The sequence below is a fragment of the Melanostigma gelatinosum genome (assembly GCF_949748355.1).
Source record: "Melanostigma gelatinosum genome assembly, chromosome: 18".
NCBI classification, from domain to species: domain Eukaryota; kingdom Metazoa; phylum Chordata; class Actinopteri; order Perciformes; family Zoarcidae; genus Melanostigma; species Melanostigma gelatinosum.
Window position 1 is genome coordinate 14,867,793 of NC_136651.1, and position 21,556 is coordinate 14,889,348.

Here is a 21,556-nt window from a genome sequence, read left to right on the forward strand (position 1 = left end):
ATTTATACTCAGTAAACAACATGCAGTGGGCTGGCACAAGGTAACACACACACATTTCGCGTTTCACACAGGCGTCTACGTATCTGGATACTTTAACTATTTGTTCTAGTACAAAGGTTACTTTGTCGTAGATCATGGTCGCAAATCAGCCCTGCGTAAGTATTGACGCTTTCTGCACGTTTGTTATCATTCTTATTCAGGACAAACAGCTGAAGTGTTCTTTCGGCAATCAACTGTTTCTTAATAGATTCAACATTTGCTGAAGACCTAGTGTCAGTGAAAGTTCTCACAAGGACACAGGCCTTAAACACTACAGAGGAGATGAGCTTCTGTTAAATCACATTCTTTAATCATTGAAACGCATACTAATTAGTCATTTAGATTTTTCCCAACAGTACGATTCTTTATTATCATGCTTTATTGTCAGTATCGTTTAACACTATGTTTTGGTTTTGTAAGAGGAAATGAGAAGGAAAAAGCAATTTGTTCGCATCCTGTTTGTCTTCACCCTAAAATTTCACATGTACAGTTGAACAAGTATTCAGAGTATTATTTGACCCCGGCTCATCGACGGACCAATAACCACCTGCCACGGATCGAGACCTGAAGTGCAAGGCCATATCGTGAGCCTGCTTCCCATAACCACTTTGCAACAGCAGTGTATCGACTTCAAAGACCGTTACCAGTCCCACTGGGAGGACATCTGAGGCCAGCTGAGGACCCCAAAATTCACGAGGGCAATACTCAATGTAAAAAGTAGTCACATTCGCTACACTGTCTTCTTTCCTACACAGGTTTGGTTTTGCAAGAAATATATGAAAATAAGCAACGCACTTTACTGGTTTGGTTTCATCCCCTTAAGTGAGGATTGTAAATCGAATATCTTTGGGCTTGGAGAATCTTTTTGAAGTGCTGACATATAACGGAGTAAATAAACAATTGATTAATAAAATAATTATTAAATAGAATACTTTTTAAAAACTAATAAATAAATAATAATCTATCATTCAACAAGTTATTAGTGGTCTTACTCAAGATCAGTCCGCAGTCTATGTACATTATGAAGCTCAAACCTGTGACACTCAGGAAGCTGCAACCTTTTTAGATACACAAATTTAAAAAAGACCAAACAGAAGGCTCCGAGTAATCCTTTATACACTCTCAACATATATTTCTGTAGAAAACAATATATTTACATTTTTTTTACAGTACTTACAGATAAATATATAGTGATGTACAACATTAAAGTCAGTGCTGTGCAAACTGTATTTGCAGAATGTCAACGTTTTAGCAGTTGAGAATGAATTTCTTCATGATCAATCTGACAATTTGCACCCTTACAGTCTGGTTTCATTTCTTGTTAATAGGTGAGATGTTTTCTACCCTCCAAGGACTTTGCAAGAGAAAAGCACAACATATCGAAGCGTTACAAGCCCCTGAAATCGCAATTACAGTTTTTGGACTTGGTGCATGTGTAAATAAATACGTGTTGCCCATTGATCACACAGAGACAACTGAAGTCTGGACGACAGACTTGTTTTACATTTGTGAAACATAATGACGTTGCCATCCTCTCATAACAGTCCCATACCGGTCCAGCTGTTGGCAGTAGCACCCACAAGTCAGTTTTAGGTCTGCTCACAATAAAATAAAAAAAAAGTTCTTTATGACACGTTGGATTGAGCCTGAACATTATTCTTGTCTGAATGAATGATCCAGCTAACGTAAGCATCCTCTGCATTATACTCTGATAGTCAGAGATGACCTTCCTCTAGAACAATCTACTCCTTTCTTGACGGTCATTCCAGATTGTAACTACAAGTGTGCACAGTGCGCACAATGTAACGTCACTTTTAAAATCTCATTAATTTACTCATCCGGGTTCCGGTAAAAACATTCAATATCAACAGTATCATTACTTGTAATCATTACTTATTTCAACCTCTCTTTTCAATTGCTATCTTTTTTTTGGTTGAGTAATATATTACTATGTTCTATTATTCTACTTTTGTGTCACATCAACTCGCTTTTGGGAGTTGATATACGTCACGCGATCAGGGACTTGTGTGGGCACACCGGGACAGACCCAAAGGAACCACAGGTAAACCCACATCCCACATGAAGCTGGGGGATTTTCTTTTTGCCACATGGTGTCGCAGCGCCCCATTGAGGACAAATTACATCACACTGGCTCATGTATTGTGCTTCAGCGCTACCATTACACGCTTCCCCGATGACACTGAATGGGCTTGCATAAAGCAGCAGGAATGCTTCAGAAACAGAGCAGTTACAGTAACTGATGTTTTCAGTGCACAGAAGAGGATTAGGATGGCTTGCTGTGTGTAAATAATGTTCCATTAACTGTAAGGTTACTGTGGTTGCTGTTAAACATGAAGCGTGATGGCATATTCTGGTGCAACAGCAGGTCTTCTCCCCTGAACACTGTGAGGGATGATGTGTTCTGATTTACTGTGACAGTTATTTCATCCGTGCGAGTGACTTTATCTCCACGCGCCGTTGCTCGACGGAGATGGATTTCACTTGCAGAGAAGGCCCCGACTCGCCGCTACTCTTCGGTTTGACTGCGTTGATCAGAAGCTCAGCGTCTTTGTGTAGGGCTTCTGCAGGCAGAGCGAGCCGTGGTGAGGAAGCGGGTGGCTGTAGTAGTGTTCGATCACAGCAGACAGAGTGGGGAAGGTGACGTCGTTGTCCAGAAACATACGGTCCACCTGGCAAAAACACCAACAGCGAACCAAAGGACTTCAATATTGCAAATGATACGCAGTCGTTCTGCCTAATCTCTGCACATAAATTATTAGAATTGTATGAATACAGCGGCGAGCTTCTCACCTCTTCAAACAGTCGGTAGTTCCGGGCTTTGCCTATACTGACATCCCACACCACCAACACCTGGCAAACACACCAGAAAGATTATATTAGTCGTCAGGATCAGGTGATGTTTTGACTCAAATGTCCTATTAGTAACACAGACTTTAGTTATTAAGATATCAGAACATAAGATTTCCCGTTTCTGTTAACCTGTAATGACTTTCATATAAACTGTATGACTACAACAAACATTTGATTATCGCATAATACTCATTTTGTCTTACACCTGCATTCCCCTGCATTAGTAGACTACTCTAAATAAATAAATAAATATAAATATATCCCACATAGGGTACTTGGTTGAAAAGTCCTAGCTTGTGACTTATCATATTATTTTCATTTGAATACAATAAGACAAGTTAACTTATATTGTATTTGTTATTATAACATTACCCTTGATGTTTTGGTTCCTGAGTTTCGGATGCAGTACAGTCCGTCCTGTGGAGGGATGGGGCTCTCTCCGAACAACCTGCGGGTACAAACATCATCTCAGGTTATTAATAGAGACACTTACTGTCAACATCATCGCTATGAACGGTGGTGAACTAATACCGCAAATGACTAACGACTGAACAATGTAGAGACTAATGTTACGGCAGATCTGCTTCATAAATAAAGACCTATGATAAAATAATAATAATAAAATGAAACGAAGCACTAGATGGCAGGAATGCTCTGCAAAGCAGCAGGGCTGTGGCCTGCTGAAGGGACATTTCAGGTTCAACTTCTGCATTACAAGGAAACGTGTATCCGTCTTACTTTTCTATGAAGCTGGTTTCGGTCGTATCAATGAACACGGAGTCTGGCAGCTGCACCTGCAGATAGAAACACCAGGTTAAACACACTGCGTTTATTGGAGCGCTGATGTTAGTGATCGTGTTGTAATCAGTACGCCTGGTCAGTTATGTTGTTTGTGCGCCCTCACGTCAACAAAATAAAGTGTCTTGTGGTGTGAGCAGCACTTCAACTCTCTTCAAGTCTTGTAGTCTGCAGGAGGCTTAACGCATCTATATGCGCAGCGGTTGTGCGGCCTGCAGCTCAATATCAGTTGTGACATCACTTACGTTCTCGTAGTCGTCGTCAGACTCCTCTCCGCTGCAGTGTTTGTCCGAGTCTCGCTTCCTCTTGAACTCTGCGGGCACCTCGTCTCCCGACGAACGGAAGCTCTGGCCGTCTGGAGATGCTCTTCTGGGGGGGAAAATGCACCTTAGTGTGGTAGCTTCAACCTGATTGACCTTTTGTTTTTCTACATGATTGCTCTCTAAAGAATTCTGTGTCGAGTGTTTTGTGCGTTTGAGTCCAACTTACTGCAGCGGGGTTCCCGGCGGCTTGGACTTGGCTGAAGGCAGCGGGGGTTTGACTGTGGGCGAAGGAGGTTTGGGCGGCACTGGCTTGTTGTGAAGTCCAGGTTTAAGTAGAGGAGAGAGCGGAGGGTGGCCAGGCAGCGGTGGGTGACTGCAGGACGTCTTGCTGAGGGACGGGGAGTCTGACGTCACAGGCCTGAGGGAGGACCCTCCGATGTTATACTGAGGAGGTAGGCTCGGCTTGCTGCGGGGGTTGCCCACTGATTTGATACCTCCAGCAATAGGGGAGCAGTGGGCGGGACTATTTAAGACCATCCTGGTCTCTAATTGGTCACAGATGAGCAGAGTGGCGGGGGACTGGACCGACACGGCCGGCATAGGCCTCCAGTCTCTCTCGTCGTTCCCAGGCCCCCCAACAGACGTCACCCTGCACTGGGGGGCTCTCTTTACGTTGGGGGGAGGAGGAGTCGGGGGGGTGGGCGACAAGGACTTGTGCAGGTGGGGGGCGAAGGGGAGTGGAGGAGGCGGGCCTTTGTGAGAGTCCTTCAGTAAGGAGGGAGGGGGGAAACAGGGCGGGGGCTTTCTGGGGAGCGGGCTGGTTGGGATTCTGTGGAGCAGCGGGATGGGAGGAGGTGGGGCTTTGTGGAAACCTGGACTGGAGTCTTGACGGAGATTAAATGAAACCGGCACCGGGGGAGGGGGGTAGGAGGGGGGCGGCCCCGTAGGTCGACCTAAAAATGTTTAAAAAAAAAGAAAAAAAAAAAAAAAAAGAAGAGAAAGGAATCAGGCTGGTTTCTTAGTTTTGGATTTCTTTCCATATACCTTTATCGAACAGTACATCCTGATAGGTATAGTTTTTTTTCCACGTAGCATTTTTTCTTTACTAATTATTTTGTATTGACATAAACCCCATTAACTTCCTGGATGCGTTTAAAAGAAACACACACACAGGAAATTACAAACTCCACTATTAATGTACTTCTAGTAGTATTTCCCACTATTGTCCTCGCTTCCTTCAACACAGTTGTTTGTCACTTTCACCTCAGCTTGTATAAAATTTTCAAGAACTCCACGTTCGTATGATAAGTAACAAAAACACTGTGGGGTCTCGGTGTCCGGATGTGACCTTTGACCTCATTACTATCAGTTCTGATGTCACCGATGTAACAGTCGAAGTTCAGTGTGCCGTTTCCTCCATCGTAACGGACTGTATACGTACGAGTCAGCTAGAGGGGGGTGTGTGTGGGTGTGCGTCTCACCTGTCGATGTTGACGAACAGTCGCTGTCTGGCTCCAGATAGTCGTCCTCATCGTCGTCATCATCATCTCCATATTCTACACACAGAAAGACCAGATACCACAGTGTAATGACACACGAGTACAACGTGTGAGTCACTGCATGTACGGCAGTCATTTACATGGTCTCACCATCTGCCGCGTTATCGACGTGGTGTTTGATATCCATGGGCTCCTCAATCGTGCCATAGAAATTATCGGCGTCTGAATCGGAGTCACTATGACAACAAAGAAAAGGTTCTCGTGAAAACGTGATATTCAGAAAAAGGTTTGAACAGCCAGTTCAAGTTGATTTGATTGGCTGTAGGTTCATGACATTGAATAAATAAATGCCAACACTCGCCCATCTGCTCCTTCAAACTAGCCGTCATTGCTAAAAGCTAGTTTTCGAGGTAGCTTCAAACATTACGATGATCATCTAGTTCTTTTTGTAACTTAAATGTTTCTTTTGTTATTCATTATGTCATTTACATTATGCCAGTTTGCAAGCTCGCCAAAAGCTCACATGTCATCCAAAAACATTTATGCTTCTTTTTTGTTTTCAGTCATGTTGAACTACTTTATGAGATGCAGTCATGAATGCTGCAGGCTATTATAAAATGCAAAGAAGTTGGCATCATATCTCATAAAAATATGTTTTCTTCAACCACAAAAACAAATCAGGCTCCCTGAGCAGCACAGGCACTCAATATAATGAAAAGCTATTAAATGTCCCTGATATCGATATGTGTTATGAATTAAAAACGTTCTGTATATCACAGTGTGACACTTAGAGTATACAGTGTGCATTACCTCGGAATGTGGGACTCTTTTCTCTCGTTATAGTGATCTATCTCCCGCCGCAGGAATCGCATCCATTTCTGTAAAAGCAATAACAATACAGAGTGTAAAGATTTTTAGCAGATGAGAGGACAGGTACACTCGGTGAGCCAATAATTGTCTATCCGACACTTAAATAGCTCAAGGCATAAAAGCTACTCTGGCAGTTTAAAAGTATTCTCACAAGGTGTCAATACATATATTTGGAAATGTGCAGAGTACGCGCGTGGTTGCTCTCACCCTCCTCTCGTCCTCGCTGGCCGCAGAGAAAAGCCACGTCCTGTGTTTCTTACTGAAGTGGACGATCTTGAAGGGAAACACATTGCTGGACGTCGTCTCCTCTGCTGCCCTCATCACTCTGTGGAAGAGGATGAATGCGTTACGCACGGACACATTTGTAAAGCGCTTCAGGATAGAAGCCCTGCGTGCAAATGCTTTACATTTAAATGCAAACACACCCACAAGCTCACGCCTGGAACTCAAGCCAAGTTCATTGAATATGAGTTCAATGTAAGCATGTACATTCACATAAAACAAACAAAAAAAAAGGATATTTTGGGTATTGATGAAGTGCAGACTTGTATACAGCGGTAACCACTTACACAGGTGGTTAACAAACTGGGAGTCTGGAAGTATGCTGAAAAACATGACTGAATGTGGACTCATCAGATGCACTGACCTGTTGTAGCCGTTGAGCGAGAACGCCCCCTGCGGTGCAGGAGAGGTACTGCTCTTAAAGTAGTACACGCAGCCCTTGTGGATGATGATGTACCTCAGCGGCCCTGTAAAGCAGGCAATAGGTATTGAGATAATCTGGGGTTAAAACACAGTCTCGGACATGCTCATTCTGTCCACCCACACTTGATCGTGTTGTTGTGAACTCACATTTCATGAGGCTGAACTGGCTGCCTCCCTTCTTGTGGAGGTATCCCGAAGTGGAAACTCCCCCGGGCATGGTGAGGAGGTTCTGAGCCCCGATGGCCGGCATCGGCAGCGGCCAGCACATCTCTGGAGACGACATGGTTCTGCCAGAGAGGAAAAGAGAGGAGCGTTCGTTATTATTGTTGAATCGCTGCGTGACAGATCTACCAGTTGGCTCAGGTGTCGCATAAAATCTTCAGGATAAAATAAGAAAAACAAGACATTTGAAGATCCAGAGAGGATTCAAACTCACAACCTCTCTGTTGTTGTCACAGCTCTGCCACTACTATGCTGTCACTCTATGTCTCACTCACCTAATCAGCCCATTCAGTGCACCTGCTAGTCACACCCACCTCATCAGCTCATCACGCTCACCTGCCCACTCTGCTGCACCTATTAGACCCCAGTCTCACACACACACTCACTGCCAGATCGTTCTCCGCTTCCATGCAAGACCTTCCAGCAAATACCCGTGGACTGATTCCCCGTTGCCGACCCTGCCTGTTTTGGGCTACCCCGCCTTGCCTCTGCCCCGGTAACTCACTCTGCCTTCTGTCCTCGACCACGAGATCCTGCCGCTGTTTCCCTGTGATTTTCTACCTGTTGTGTCCAGAGGAAAATAAAGCGTTGATTCAAACTATCCCTGGTGTTTGTCGTTCTGCTCCTGGGTCCTTACTGTACCCGTTACAGTTGTGGGTTTAAATCTGCTTCCAGCTAACCTACATTATTTATTCAAATAAGCGCAGTAGTTCATGAGAAAGAAGTAAAAACCTTAAAGCCTTACAATTGTTGTTTCCAATCAATTGTCAAGTGAGCAAACTTTTGAAATGTTGCAAAAAAATAAATGGAAGTTAGCCTTACCATCAACTGGTATTGGGGGAGTAAACAAGGCTGCGCACTTTCTGGAGAAGTTTGCGGTACATGCTCCGTTTTACGCATGGCTGTAATCCGCCAGTAAACCAGTAGAAGAAGAGGTTGCGAATTGAAAACAATTAGGTTTGTATTGCTCTGTCATGTCCGCTAGAATTGGCCATGTTTCATGAATACAATATAAATAAATAGCGGGGAACACGCAAACAGCGCAAACAGCTGATCGGTCACGTAGTCCAATGTTCGCTAACGATGGAACTTATTTGGCAAGTCGTTTCCATGATCCATTTATCTCATCCACTCTTTTTCGATAAAGTCGAAAACAAACTCAAATAGAAACGTGACATTGGTAAAGTGGTTTCAACACACCGATGATATGACGCTATAAATGGCAACATCCTTACAGGCCCCTTGTACACCGTCATGTTGGGCTGTCCCACATGGGAGATTGAAAGTGGGTGAAACCTCTGGTTGTAAAATCTAAATCCCCAGACCTTAGATCACATCCAAACACAAACTGCTGTGACGTTTAGGACCAAATTCTCACAATGCTACGACCGTGTCCAGATACTGTCTCTCACGACACAAAAAAAATCTGAACTGACTTTGTTTTCATTCTTATGTTTAGATAAAATGTGAGATGTCAGAAATCCAGCATGCATGATTCACCCATCAGGTGTGTGTTACTGTATGTTGAGTGCATTCATAAATGCTTATGGAAAGCAGGAGCTTTTCTATAATCCAATTTTAACAATGGCTGGTGCTATGAACAGTTACCTTATATATATATATATATATATATATATATATATATATATATATATACACACACTGGGAAAAAATGCATACGGTATTCACTACATTCTCTTAAAAGTGGGATCATCTTTAATTTTTCTCTCAATCTCAAACTATTTTTTTCTCATGAAAGTCATCTACTTACACCGTCCTGTTCAGGCGTGACCTGCTCAGGTGTTGCCTACCTCCTGTTGAGCCTCCTGCTGATGAGCGCTCTCCCTCAACAGGCTGGCTGTGGAGGCTTACACTGTGGACGCTAACGCCGGCAGTAGGTCCATGACAGAGACGAATCAGACTCCTTTTCTCTCTGTCCTCACTGCTGCGTCTCATCAAAAAAACAAACTGCGAGGGAACTGTCTCTCTGGTTTTCTGCCTCATCTGATCACGCTCTCTTTTTCATTTCACTCTGATGCTGTCTCCGTCCTTGCCTCTCTCTCTCTCTCTCGCTCTCGCTCTCTTTGTTGATTTCCATCTCTATCGCCCTCCCTTCCACATAAACACACTCAAACGGAGATAGTGTACTTACGTATACACACACACACACACACACACACAGTTCAGACAGGAAACACATGTGTTCAAAGCTTCTGTATTAGGTGTGTGTGTGTGTGTGTGACAGAGAGAGCAGTTGTCAAAATAAACATCTCAAGTAAAGTTAGTCGTCCTCTAATGTGTTTATGTGTTACTTCCAGTTTATCAACAGCATCTACCGGCCTCAGAGGGAGCGAGAGGGAGTGGTGTGTGTGTGTGTGTGTGTGTTAACCAAGGAATGAGGAACTCCACATTTACCCGGATTTCTTGCCAAATTCCACTCCCTTTCACTGAGATAAAAAGCTGCAGGGACGGTTGTTTGGCTGTACACTGAAACACATCTGTCTTCTCCACACCGCTTTCATGTGTGAAGTGAAGTTGACATGCAGCGACTGGCAGGCTGGCATGTGATACGATTGCACTTCAGTGATTCTTCATGTCAAAGTCAGTTTACGCGCGCAACCAATCAGCGAAGAGCCTGCTGTCGCAACAGGGATGAGGCACGATGACTCGTACAGATGGGGATAACAGCGAACACTTGTGGACGGTCCGTCCTCAAAAACATTCATGTTGTTGCGCTTGGCTGTACACACAAAAAGTCTTGACTATCCCCTTTCTCTTTCGAATTCGATCTCTCTTTAAACAGTCTGTTGCAGTTTGCACTTCCCCCAACTGTGAAGAAGCACAAAAGCCACATCAGCATTTGAAACAGCATTTATGAGCAAAACTAACTTTTTTCAATAGAATTGTGCAACCAGTGGCTTTGCTACCTTTGGCTCCACTTTTGTGAACTTTTACATGAAAGTTTGGGCTGTTGAACAAGCCACTTGGCAATGAATATGCAATAAAAAAAATCATCGAATAATTTATGTTCACCAAGTCTGGCCAGTAAACGAGCGATGTCACCGGTCTTACACCCTGCTCCAAAGATTCCAACCAAGCACTCTCATTTTGAGTTGTTGGCAAAATGTGCAATGTTGCATCATGCTTCGAGAATCAAAATAGAGGGAATAAGAAACATGGGAGTGTGTACAGAGAGAGGGAGTGAGAACAGAAAGACATAATGCATCACAGGGGTGGAGCTGCTGCTTGTTTTTGACCCTTGAGTGAACTGTGTGTGTGTGTGTGTGTGTGTGTGAGGACTTCAAGAAGATGTACAGAGGCTATCATATGGGTGTGTTACTGATAACCATTGAACGCAAGCCACAACACACACACATACACACAGATAATTTAAAGTTCAGTAAACTTCATTTCAGTCTGAGGGAGGTCAAAGTTCACCAGCTGCTTATCATCGATACAGAGATTTCCTGGAGTCCTAGTGAATCAACATGATGGCATTCTGACCGTGCACTTCCATGTTTTCTGTAGGAAGTGGCCTGAAAGTCTACGCCTCAGCAACTTTTCCATCAACAGAAGAGAGAGATGTGGTCAGGAGGGACATCTGACAACCTCAACTGCTGTCACTGCTTACATAACAACTGCCACTGTTGACAGTGCGCACGCTATCTGTTACTTTTCAACTGTAATGTCAGTGTCTTTCACTGTTTACAGTTCATCTGCTTCAGTGTGTACATACTTATCCTTCAAATTCAAATTCCAACTGCTTCTGGATCTTACGCTTCGATCCCTTTCAGTGCTTCAATGAATGATAGCCTATTGTTGTCAGAGTCACTATTTAAATAGATTTACAATTGTAAGAATATCAATATATGAGAAATAAACTAATAATATTACAATTACATAGCAATTATGATCTATATGTATTCTTTTACAAGAATCATAAATAATCATATTATTTTATAATATCTGATATTTTTAAACTATGACTCCGTTCTCTCCTGACTTTTTTATTTAAATATTTTGTATTTTATGTATTAGTTGTATTTTCTCAGCGTATCTTTGTCTTTGTTCTGAATAATAATATTAATTAACAATAAAAATGTAATTCTCTGGCAACATGTGCAAAAACTCTCCCCCCCCCCCCCGAAAAATACAAAACAAAAACATATTTGGAAAACAGTAAAGAGTGGAAAAGGAAAAGGGAACCCTGTGAATGAGATCCATGTACGTAGATTCACTCATGTTTGCCCAAATAAGCTCTTGTGTAAGATGAGGTCACTTCCTCCACTCAGAGGAAATGCTAAATGAAACAGTGACATGCAATCTTTCTCTGTCTCTGTTTACCCAAACAATTTCTTCTGACTGCAACATGAAGCCACCAACATGAGAAGCTGCTGCACGTAAAGCGTATACAGTCCGCAGGTCACATTTACTTCTCCTTACATTGTAATTGTCATGACAAGAGTACTCTTAATATGCTGAGAAACTCCATGTAGGAAACAACAACAGTAAGAAATGACTCATTCAACTTTGGTGCATTTACTGAGAATGATCAGGTGTCCGAGACATTAGACTTTGTTGAGTGTGTTTTACTCACACAAACACACTCTATAAAATCTATTCCAAGGCAAATAGTACCACTGGTACAGGCGATGCAATGTGAAAACCATTAATCTGTAAATATCGTAATTCATCTCGCATTATCTCGCGACCCATTGGGGGTCTGGACCCCCAGGTTGAAAACCACTGATCTAGAGTGTAAAAGTACAGCTTTGAACCCGCTCACCACACAGCATTTTCAATTTTTTTTTTTTTCTTTTTTTAAGTTCTCCATCGTGAACTGCAGTTTGTGAGCGAGAGATGCTAATCGGAGTGCAGCTGTTTGTCAGGAAGGGAAGCACATACCAGACCCATTCAAACACATTTCCTCCCTGGACACACAGATACAGACACAGACGTAAAACTACGTCTGTGTTCAACAGGGATTTAAAGCGGCATTCATTTTTGAGATTTGTAATTCTGTGATGTGGCTGCAGAGCACACGGCCAGATCGACGACTGATTGACTGCAATAACAAGCTAGATGACAGCTTGTGAGTAATGACGGGCAGGTGATGGGGTGGGACTCTGACCAACATGAGAGGATAATCTCCTGAGCTTTTCTGACGAGATCACGGAAGCTGCTAGACTAGAGAGAAACCTCAATTTCTGACATGTCCCCCCATCCCTAAGAGCCTTTCTGGGAGGCCACGGAGCCTGGAAGTCCCTACAGAGGCCACAAAACACTTTACAACCCAGTGATGTTGTGTGTTGAAAAAAGGCTTTTCTAAGAATGTCTCTTTTCTGAGTTTGCAGACCTCTTATCAGTGTCTGTTGTCTCTTACAAAGAAGAAGGAAGGCCACCTTGGAACAGTTGACTGACCAGAAAAACTGAAATAGAAACTTGCACAGCTGTGTGACGGAAAGCCCCTGATGAATCACATCGCAGGACAGTATGTGTTTTGAGACCAGAAAAATTATTTCTGTATCTGCTGCTTCTGAATTTACTCCAATTCAATAATTTCACGTGAACACAGTGCATGTTTACGTCTGGAGGCCTATGGTCAATGCACTACCTCTACGGAAAATCCCATTTCGCTCCACTGACAAAGACTTTGCATGTAACTGTAGATATTTTATCATTTCCATCTTCAACCATGAATCGAGTTTGACTGATTCTAGCATCTTTTTGGAAGGACAGCATGCAAAACTCGAAAAAAACACCACATTTTAAAAACTCAGAGAAAGATTGTAACTGTAAGTGTTCGGGAAACATCAGCACACACATGTCAAGGGGTTTCTATAGATTCAGAGTCACCAATCAGCTGATCCATCACCATTAAGTCTGCGCGATACGGCAGAAAGCTCTGAAGTGTTTAGGATCTTCCAACTGTGTGTATATGAATGTGTATCTACTTACTTATGGGCCAAACATCTATTGAAGTTTAACATCTGTGATGGTATGAGACACAGCTGCCAGGTGTGTGTGTGTGTATGTGTGTGTGGCTAACCAATTCCCTTTCAGTGCAAAGAGCAAAGTGCGTGCTTAAAGCTCAGTGCTGATCTTCAAGCACGCACCGCCTGAATCAACACGCGGAAAACACACAACCCCCGAGCAGATCTAAAGGTCTCAGGTAAACCGCTGTCCGAGCTGCAGCGCAGGCAATAAAAACTCCGGCCCAGGAAACTGAAACCGCCAGATAGAGCGTGCTTTTTCTTCCTGTTCCCCCTCGACAGCCAACCGCAGCGGTTCCTCCACTGCTGTTCAGCTTCACACGTTCACTGGCACTTTGAACACATGAATAGAAACTACGGAGTTTGGAGGTTTAGAGAAGTTTATCTGAACTCTGGAGTGTTTGCTATTGCGCTTTGGTTTATTCACCCAGATGGATGATTGACACCCTTGCGACTGAACACTAAAGGGAAATCATCAGAAAATCGGAATAATGACTTTTTAAAATACATTTTCATGGTATTGAAATATTGATTGTTGTTACAGGTAATGTCAGCGTGTGGTTATGAGTCAGATAATTCATCAAACAAGATATGGACGACGTAGGTCTCATAACATCAACAAACAGACACAGATTTTCTGTGTCTGTAAAGTTTTGCAAGAATCAAAAGAACTCCATACGTTTTGTTTTTTTCGGCCAAAATTGTGATTTTGGTGTTGGACTTTATTTGCAAATAGCTTGTTAGTTAGTTAGTTAGTTTGTACACTAACCGTTAATAAAGTGAAGTGACTCACAGTGTTCTAGTCCACAGGAACGGTCACACTTCTGGCTAGAGTAAGGATTCCTTTCAACACACACACACACACACACACACACACACACACACACACACACACACCTACACACACACACACACACACACACACACACACACACACACAAAAAGAAATCTGTCTGAAATAAAAACCACAAAGATAAGAAAAATACTCTGACAGTAGATTCGAGCGAGATCTGTAAACAGGCAGAGAACGAGCGAATCAGAGGCAGGAAGAGAGTGTTAAGATTCTGCTCTCACTGCATGCCCACCCTCCCTCCCCCCCGACACAGGGTCGAGAATGAGAACACATTTCCTGTAAATGAACCTTGCTGAGGAGTCACCGTGGCAATAACTGACAGCTGACGTGATTGGAGCCCCATCGTGGAATCTTATCTCCACTGGAAAATAAAATGTTTGTGTCCTTCAGTTGAAAAACCACCAGACAGACGTGGTTTGTGTCTGATGCCGGCCTCAGGCTTTGTTTAGATATTCCAGTTTTGACCAAAAACTTGAAAACTGAAGTCGTCACCTAACCTTTTGCTGCATATATGAACCAAACCCCTTTGCGACATTGCCACTTTGTACTTTACTCAAGCAGGACCCTGCGTTAGGGGGAGAATTAAATGTAGCACCTTCAAAGGTATTTTGGTGGTCACGCAGATGTCAATTGTCTGCCCAAATATGTGCCTCTATTGTGGGAAGCAAAGCTGTCAACTCCCCCACAGTGTGATATATGAGTATTTTCTCTCAATTAACCTGTTGCTCACATCTCAGACATGAATTCTCTTCAAGGAGACATATCATGCTCATTTTTAAGTTCATACTTGTGTTTTGGGTTTCAACTGCAACATGTTTACATGCTTTCATTTTCAAAAAAAACCCGTAAATGCTCCGTTTTAGCGCCTGCCTCTTTATGCCCTCCTGATTTATTCTGATCTATGACTAGAACAACTTTAAAATACGCGGAGCTTTATCTCAAATCTATCCTCAGGTTCTAACCTTCAGAGGATGTATAAAATAAAATAAAAAATAAAAACTGGTACATGGGTCTCTTAGAGATAACCCTTCCCTTTGGATTAAACTGGGCAGAACACAATTATGACCATTCATTAATATGCCCACAAACATCTGGTAGATCCAAAATGAGGATATGACCAACTGCACAGCCTACTTGTGTGTGAAATTATGTATTTTGCAATGTGGTGAAATTCGGCCTCCTGTAATTCAGAATAATGACCTAAAAGTACACAGGTTGAATTCTTTTAGTTTCTATACAGTGTTTCTGTTTGTCTGCACACTAACGGAGTACATAAAGTACAGTATGTATACCTGTTGCTGCTGCAGTGTAGGCATTGCTTGAAATGGACATCGCTCGGTACTGGTCAAATGAACAATGTGGGTCAACAGCACAAGAGAACAAGAGGATGAAATAGTAATGTGAAAAGATTGAAAGATAACTTCACTGAGGAGAATCTCAAACTAAAATGTACAGGCTTCACCTGTCTTGGTCAAGGAAATCCTTCAGTTGCTTCATTAACCTTTTGTAAAGCGGAAGAAACTTTACCAAATCAAACAATTACCAATACAGATGACGTAAACTTACAGCGGATTGGTTTTAGCAAAGCACACACCTACGTTGATAACAAAGAACCACGAGATGATTCCTGAAACCAGAAGCTATCCCAGATACAGAAAGAAACCAACCTAACAGGTCTTACAACTGGCAGGTAAGAACAACCTCCAGTCAACTTTTCTGGGAATACAATCGATACATAAAGTAACAACGAGTGCACATCAGAGACGAGACCAACAACAAAAGATGAAGTCAACAGCACAAAGTGTGAGAGTGAAGATTGAACTTACATGGAATCCCTCTGTTCTCGAATACACATCCTGACGCTCGGCTTGCTGCTACGCGCAAACGACTTCTTCTTCCTCATGGATGGAGCGGACATGGCGGCGGACATGGCGGCGGCAGCACGGCGCAATTTACCACCATACTTTTTAAACGACGGCGGACAGGCGCAGGGTCGGACAGAGGATGGAACGGATAGAGATGCAGATTCAAGATTAGACCGGCAAGATTTGGAAAAACTAGAGGGAATGCAGATACATGCAAGAAAAGATTGAAGTAAATATGAATAGAGTGATTGGAAATGGAAAAATGAAATGAAGTAGTGGACGGACGGGAAGATAGAACAACGAGTCGTTTTGGTCTGATGTCTGAAGGAAGTCTGCTGGAGGTCTGAACCCCTGATACTCTGCCACTGGTTTCCTGAAGAGGCCTCCTCCTTTAGCCCCGACTTCTCATTGGTCGACATGGCTGCAGCATGTTCCTTCCTGTTTCCTCAGAGCTAGTATGTGATTGGCTGCCGGATACAACCCGCACCACTACACACACACACACACACACACACACACACACACGCCTCGCACTGTCAGGCACAGCGGACCTGAGAAAGCGGCCGGGGGACTTTCCGTCCCTTAAGAGTGGAACAAGACAGTGGTCCTGCACACACGCAACCCCCCCACACACACACATTCACTTCTATCGACATGGTTACAAATGACCTGAACATGACCTGAAACGTACCTGCGTTAGGCTGCATGAGATCTGAAATGAGTACTGCAACTTTCGGTGAACACAGAAGTCTATTTTGAAAAGACACTATGCATGAAACTACAGTCGAAAACTGACACACCGCTGCTGACACGTGCAACACTGATGCAAGAGGGGTACGTAGAGCGGCATGAGCTTCGGGTCATTGACCAAGTGTCGGTATTTGTTAATATATTTGTATTTTGATATTGCCTTGTGTTTTTTGGTATATATTGTCTTCTTGCCTTTCTGTCTGATGTTAAGCACTTTGAATGACAGGTGCTATACAAACACAGTTGCCTTGCCTTATAAGCATCTAACAATCTTGTGTACACCCTCAACATTTTAAAAGCATATACAACTTATAAATATCAACATCTTAAAAACTGGGAATGGAGTCATTCGGCTGGAAGACCAGTGGTCTTACACTGAATCCCGAGCAGACTGCCAGTTGTGAAGAAGACAGCAGCGAGTCCAGTTCGTTTGATTGACCCTCTTTGACATTGTGCGCACTGTGATGGAATTTGTACAGTTTTCTTTCTCTTCAAACCATAATAGCGACTCAGTTTTTTTTTGCCGTTTGCACAATGTGAGTGTACCTGTGTTAAATGACAAAGAAGAACACAGCAGCGCAAAGTCTTAATTTGATTGCAAGACCTCAAAGGTTTCCAAGTCTAACTTTAGTGTGAGGTGTCTCACTAAAGTTAGACTTTGAAACCACATGAAGAGCAGGTTCTCTTGCTGCTGCTGCTGAGCTGAATCAACAGGTTTGACATTGAGGGCCAACAGAGGCTGCGTCAGATGGAATACACTTCTTTTTACAGCAACTTTTAACAGAACGGTTGTTCATGGCTTTCAGCAGGCGCCTTAAAGCAACAGAATGACGATCGTTGCGGGAGGGAAGGGAGAACATTTACTCATAGAGATAGAGTTTTATTTATGGAATCCATTGCCACTCCATTGCCACTCCATTGCCAAATTTGAGCATCTTTTTAGTGTGATTCAACCACAACTATTTGATAGAAACACAAAAATAGAAAAAAAGTCCTCATGTGTGTCATGTCAATCTTTTGAAGCCTCATTATGTTTGTTAAGAGGGTATTGAGGTGCGTTAGAAGCCTCATCCAATGTGGGGTATCTTGTGAGGATTTATGACGCATTCATGAGTCAACTAAACAAGTGTTAAGAAAGGCTATGTCACTCCTTGTCTGACTTTTCTTTATTTAGGGTCGCTCGGCCAACACGCTACTGTAGATGAATCAGGCTGTGTGTGGTTGCATTGCGTATCTCGATCATGTGGTCGTCTAGCACCCGGGAAAGATCACCATCAGCGACTACTCACACAGTTTCTCGCATTGTTTTGCACATGGCTGACAATCAACTTCGTCAAATGCAAGTCTAAAAAAAGCCACTGTGATGCATTTGCCTACGGCGGTTGACCGAGAGGGAGTTTGATCAGAAGCATCCTGTCTTAATCGTCCTGTTCTGGATTGCGTTAAGATTGTTGCTGGAGGGGGCTGATCGGTCAATCAGTTTCTTTTTCAAGGTAAATTAAACAATTCCATATTTGGAAAATAATTGCTGGCCCATATTTGGCCATTACAGCGCTTTCTTTTTTTTTTACGTCAAGTAAAACTAACAGTAACAGCGTCATTATTGGGGAGGTTAAGTAAAGCCTTGTTCAGCACTGACATGTCTACCCAGCTTTTCTGGTTGTCCAGCTTATCTCTCCGGATCCAACAATCGGTCCATTAAAACAAAAACAGAACATCTGTGGAGAGCGTGCTTCACACAGCAAGCGCTTCAGAAAACCTTGAAGTCATTAGCTACCCTTTAAAACTGAAAATAAAAAGCACACTTCTTAGAAAAAGTCTTGTTAAAATGTTGAACAGACCGATCAACAAAATAATTGCTCGCCCATATTTGGGCATTACAGCTTATTTTTAAACCGGAGTGGTGATCATTCAGACCAAAAGCGGAAACAAAGCCTCAACCAGCAGTTTTTGACTTTAAGACCTAATATCTTTTTTTGCAGCATATCGCTGCAAAAAAGAAGAAGCAAAAGCAAAAGTTTTGATGCAAAAGTACCTCCAGCTTTATTTGTCTTGAACTGATGAGTGTGTTACTGCAATGACTGGCAAGTTTGCTGGTTACCCACATATGCTTTGGCATCACATGTCACCTATGATCAAACGAATAAAGGTAAACACGTTCAGTTCAGATTCCAGCGTCTATATACAGTATGAGCCCACTAGGACGATTTGCAGGAACACACAGCAGAGACACATGGAGTGTTCAGTGTGATATATGATTTACCATATTAGTGAGGACTACTGGTTCCTGTTACAGTGAACCATCTGCCCAGTATGAAACCGCACGCTCTATGTTTGTCAGCGAGACAGCTGGCAGTGCAGTCACTGGTGTTCTCCTGCTGGTGTTCATTCTCCATTTTATCAATGCTTGTTGAGAATCTCAAACTTCTAACAAAAAAGTCTTGCATTTTTTCTTACCAACAGAAATGGAAAAATACAGGAAGTAATCATCAACGCATGAACCTCAAAGTTACAAACAGTTTAGCGGTGACAGAGCCCTGCTGATGGAACTGGACACAGTTTCTCTTTTGTTTTATTTCCTTCCTTTTAATCCCCCTTCTCTTTTCCACCTCATCTAATACTGTGTTTTTTTTACTCCCTCTCTACTTCCTCCTCTCCTTTCCTACCTGTATGTGTAGCACACACATTATCTTTTCAGATGGCCACGAGGTGAAATCAGGCCATCGTAGAGACATGCATTCTTATTGTGACCTGGCCATGGCATTGCTGTCCTCGAACAGAGAACCACCTGATTCAGCTGGAGGATACCAGAACCCTGCCTCAATCGTTCTTCTTGGCTTCTCCATGTTTACATCGAGGAAACATGTCGTAGAGCAGGGGTCTCAAACTCCCGGGCCGCGGGCCGAATGCGGCCCGCCACATCATTTTATGTGGCCCGCGAATCCGCCAGCAAATGAGACCCCTGTCGTACAGGGTGTCAAACTAGATGAAAAGAGGCAAAAGAAATTGGACACCGTGTTGTTTTTTGTGAGAACATTGTGAGGGGTTTCAGATGCAGGGTGGCGGATGTCTTCCACGATGATACACTACACAGGGTAAATAGCAGTTGGTATGTCCAGGTGGTTCACATCTGTTGGCCATTAATAATCAGGCTGCAATGTTACCTATCCAAGCTTTAACTTCACCAGAGAGATTCCGGAGGGCGACATTTGTTTAACAATGGTGACACTGTTGTACACACAGTCCAGACCAGAACAGCATTAACTGACCAGGAGTCAGTTGACGGCATCTAGCGTCGATGAACAGAGACAAGGCTGATGATTCCCGTCCCAATACAGTACACAACTACTTGTTATCATGTGACAGACGTTCCACAGTTTGACGTGGCTGAAAGCTCAGAAAAATAGTAAGTGGACTTGAGAGCTCAGACTATTTTGTTACGCACTATTCCCCAACGTAAAAAGTAACTTACACGCTCATATTCATTTGAATTGTATATTAAAAAGTAGCCTGCTGGGGGTTATGACTTAATCAACCCCTGTATATTGGCGCAGCAGAGTTTAATGAGTTAAATCCAACCCGAAATACATTTTACCACTTAACATTCACATGTCGATAAAAAAGGCCTATGCCACAAAACATATGGCTTCCATTTTTAAAAGAGACAGCAACAGGATGATCGCCACTGAAACACACAACCCTGCACTCTAACTGGCTTCACATGGCTCCATATAAACCAGATCTTTATAACCTTGTTACCACAAACTATTCAATAAAAATAAAAGCGTGAAAACAGATCAACACACAACTGTGACCCCAGTGCTTCCACCAGTATAGTTTAGCATGGCAGCAACACCAACTGCTTTGAGTGACACTTCAGTAGGACGCTGGAAAATCGTAATCAGAAATATGAATAAGGATATTTTGTGACATCAATATATAACACAGTATGATAAATGGGTTCAAAGCTGATCCCCATTCAGTAGTGATTATCATATTTTGTCAGGGTAGGCCTGTTGTATTTGGGTTTAGACTGTAGAAGCGTTTTTGACGGCAGTGACATGTACAAACAGATATGATTCCATTTTGTTAAATATGTCATTTTTTACACTTGAAGTCTATTTTTGTCGTATTTAGTGAAGCACAATCTGCAGATAGAGAGCTGTTTAAATCACACAAATATCCCGCTGCATTTGTTTTGAAGTTATTAACCGTACGGATCAAGGCTTTCCAGTCTGTCTGTGAGCTCGGATGTCAGCGTGGATTGGATGACAGAACGCGTACGTCACACTCACGTCTCGCCTCCCAGTTAGCCTGCCAAAGTGCTGTGCATGGATCTGTATTATGAGTGATTTTTGGTATTGGAACACTAGATGGTCTTATACAGTGGCGGCTGGTGGAAAATGTTCTAGGTAGGGCCATCCTATCAATTTCAGCAAACATCCCAGTATGATTTAATGCAAAAAAATTTAAGTATCAAACACGCATAATTACTTGGCAGTTAAATATTTAACATTTATTCCAACACGAAAACAATCAGTAAATAACACTTATATAATATAATATGACATGTTCATTTATTGAGATGCCCCTATGGACCTTGTTATAGGAGGTAAAGATCAGGAGAAGTAAACATGAAGTGTAATTATGAATACTGATGTTAAATTAAGCTATGATGAGTTTTCACTGTTAATTTAACATCTCTATTACATGTTGATGCCTCCATGACCAAGTTAAGCAGATGAGACTGAGGACAACTATGTAGAAGAAAAGATGTTCACTTTGCATAATATGTAGCTTGACAGAGTTCTCCATGTGTGTCCTGGTG

General features: G+C 42.7%; 1 protein-coding gene across 1 annotated transcript; it reads right to left on the reverse strand.

Moving 5' to 3' along the window:
• Positions 1 to 1,138: 1,138 nt before the first annotated feature.
• On the reverse strand, positions 1,139 to 16,166 carry sh3bp2 (SH3-domain binding protein 2). Its single transcript, XM_079288978.1, has 13 exons — positions 15,940 to 16,166; positions 7,193 to 7,332; positions 6,987 to 7,089; positions 6,548 to 6,665; positions 6,281 to 6,348; positions 5,621 to 5,706; positions 5,453 to 5,527; positions 4,198 to 4,924; positions 3,954 to 4,077; positions 3,649 to 3,704; positions 3,283 to 3,358; positions 2,851 to 2,910; positions 1,139 to 2,729 (listed from the first exon to the last, which is right to left on the reverse strand). The coding sequence occupies exons 1-13, from the start codon at positions 16,041 to 16,043 to the stop codon at positions 2,592 to 2,594; spliced, it is 1,875 nt and encodes a 624-aa protein (XP_079145104.1). The 5' UTR covers positions 16,044 to 16,166; the 3' UTR covers positions 1,139 to 2,591.
• Positions 16,167 to 21,556: the final 5,390 nt, after the last annotated feature.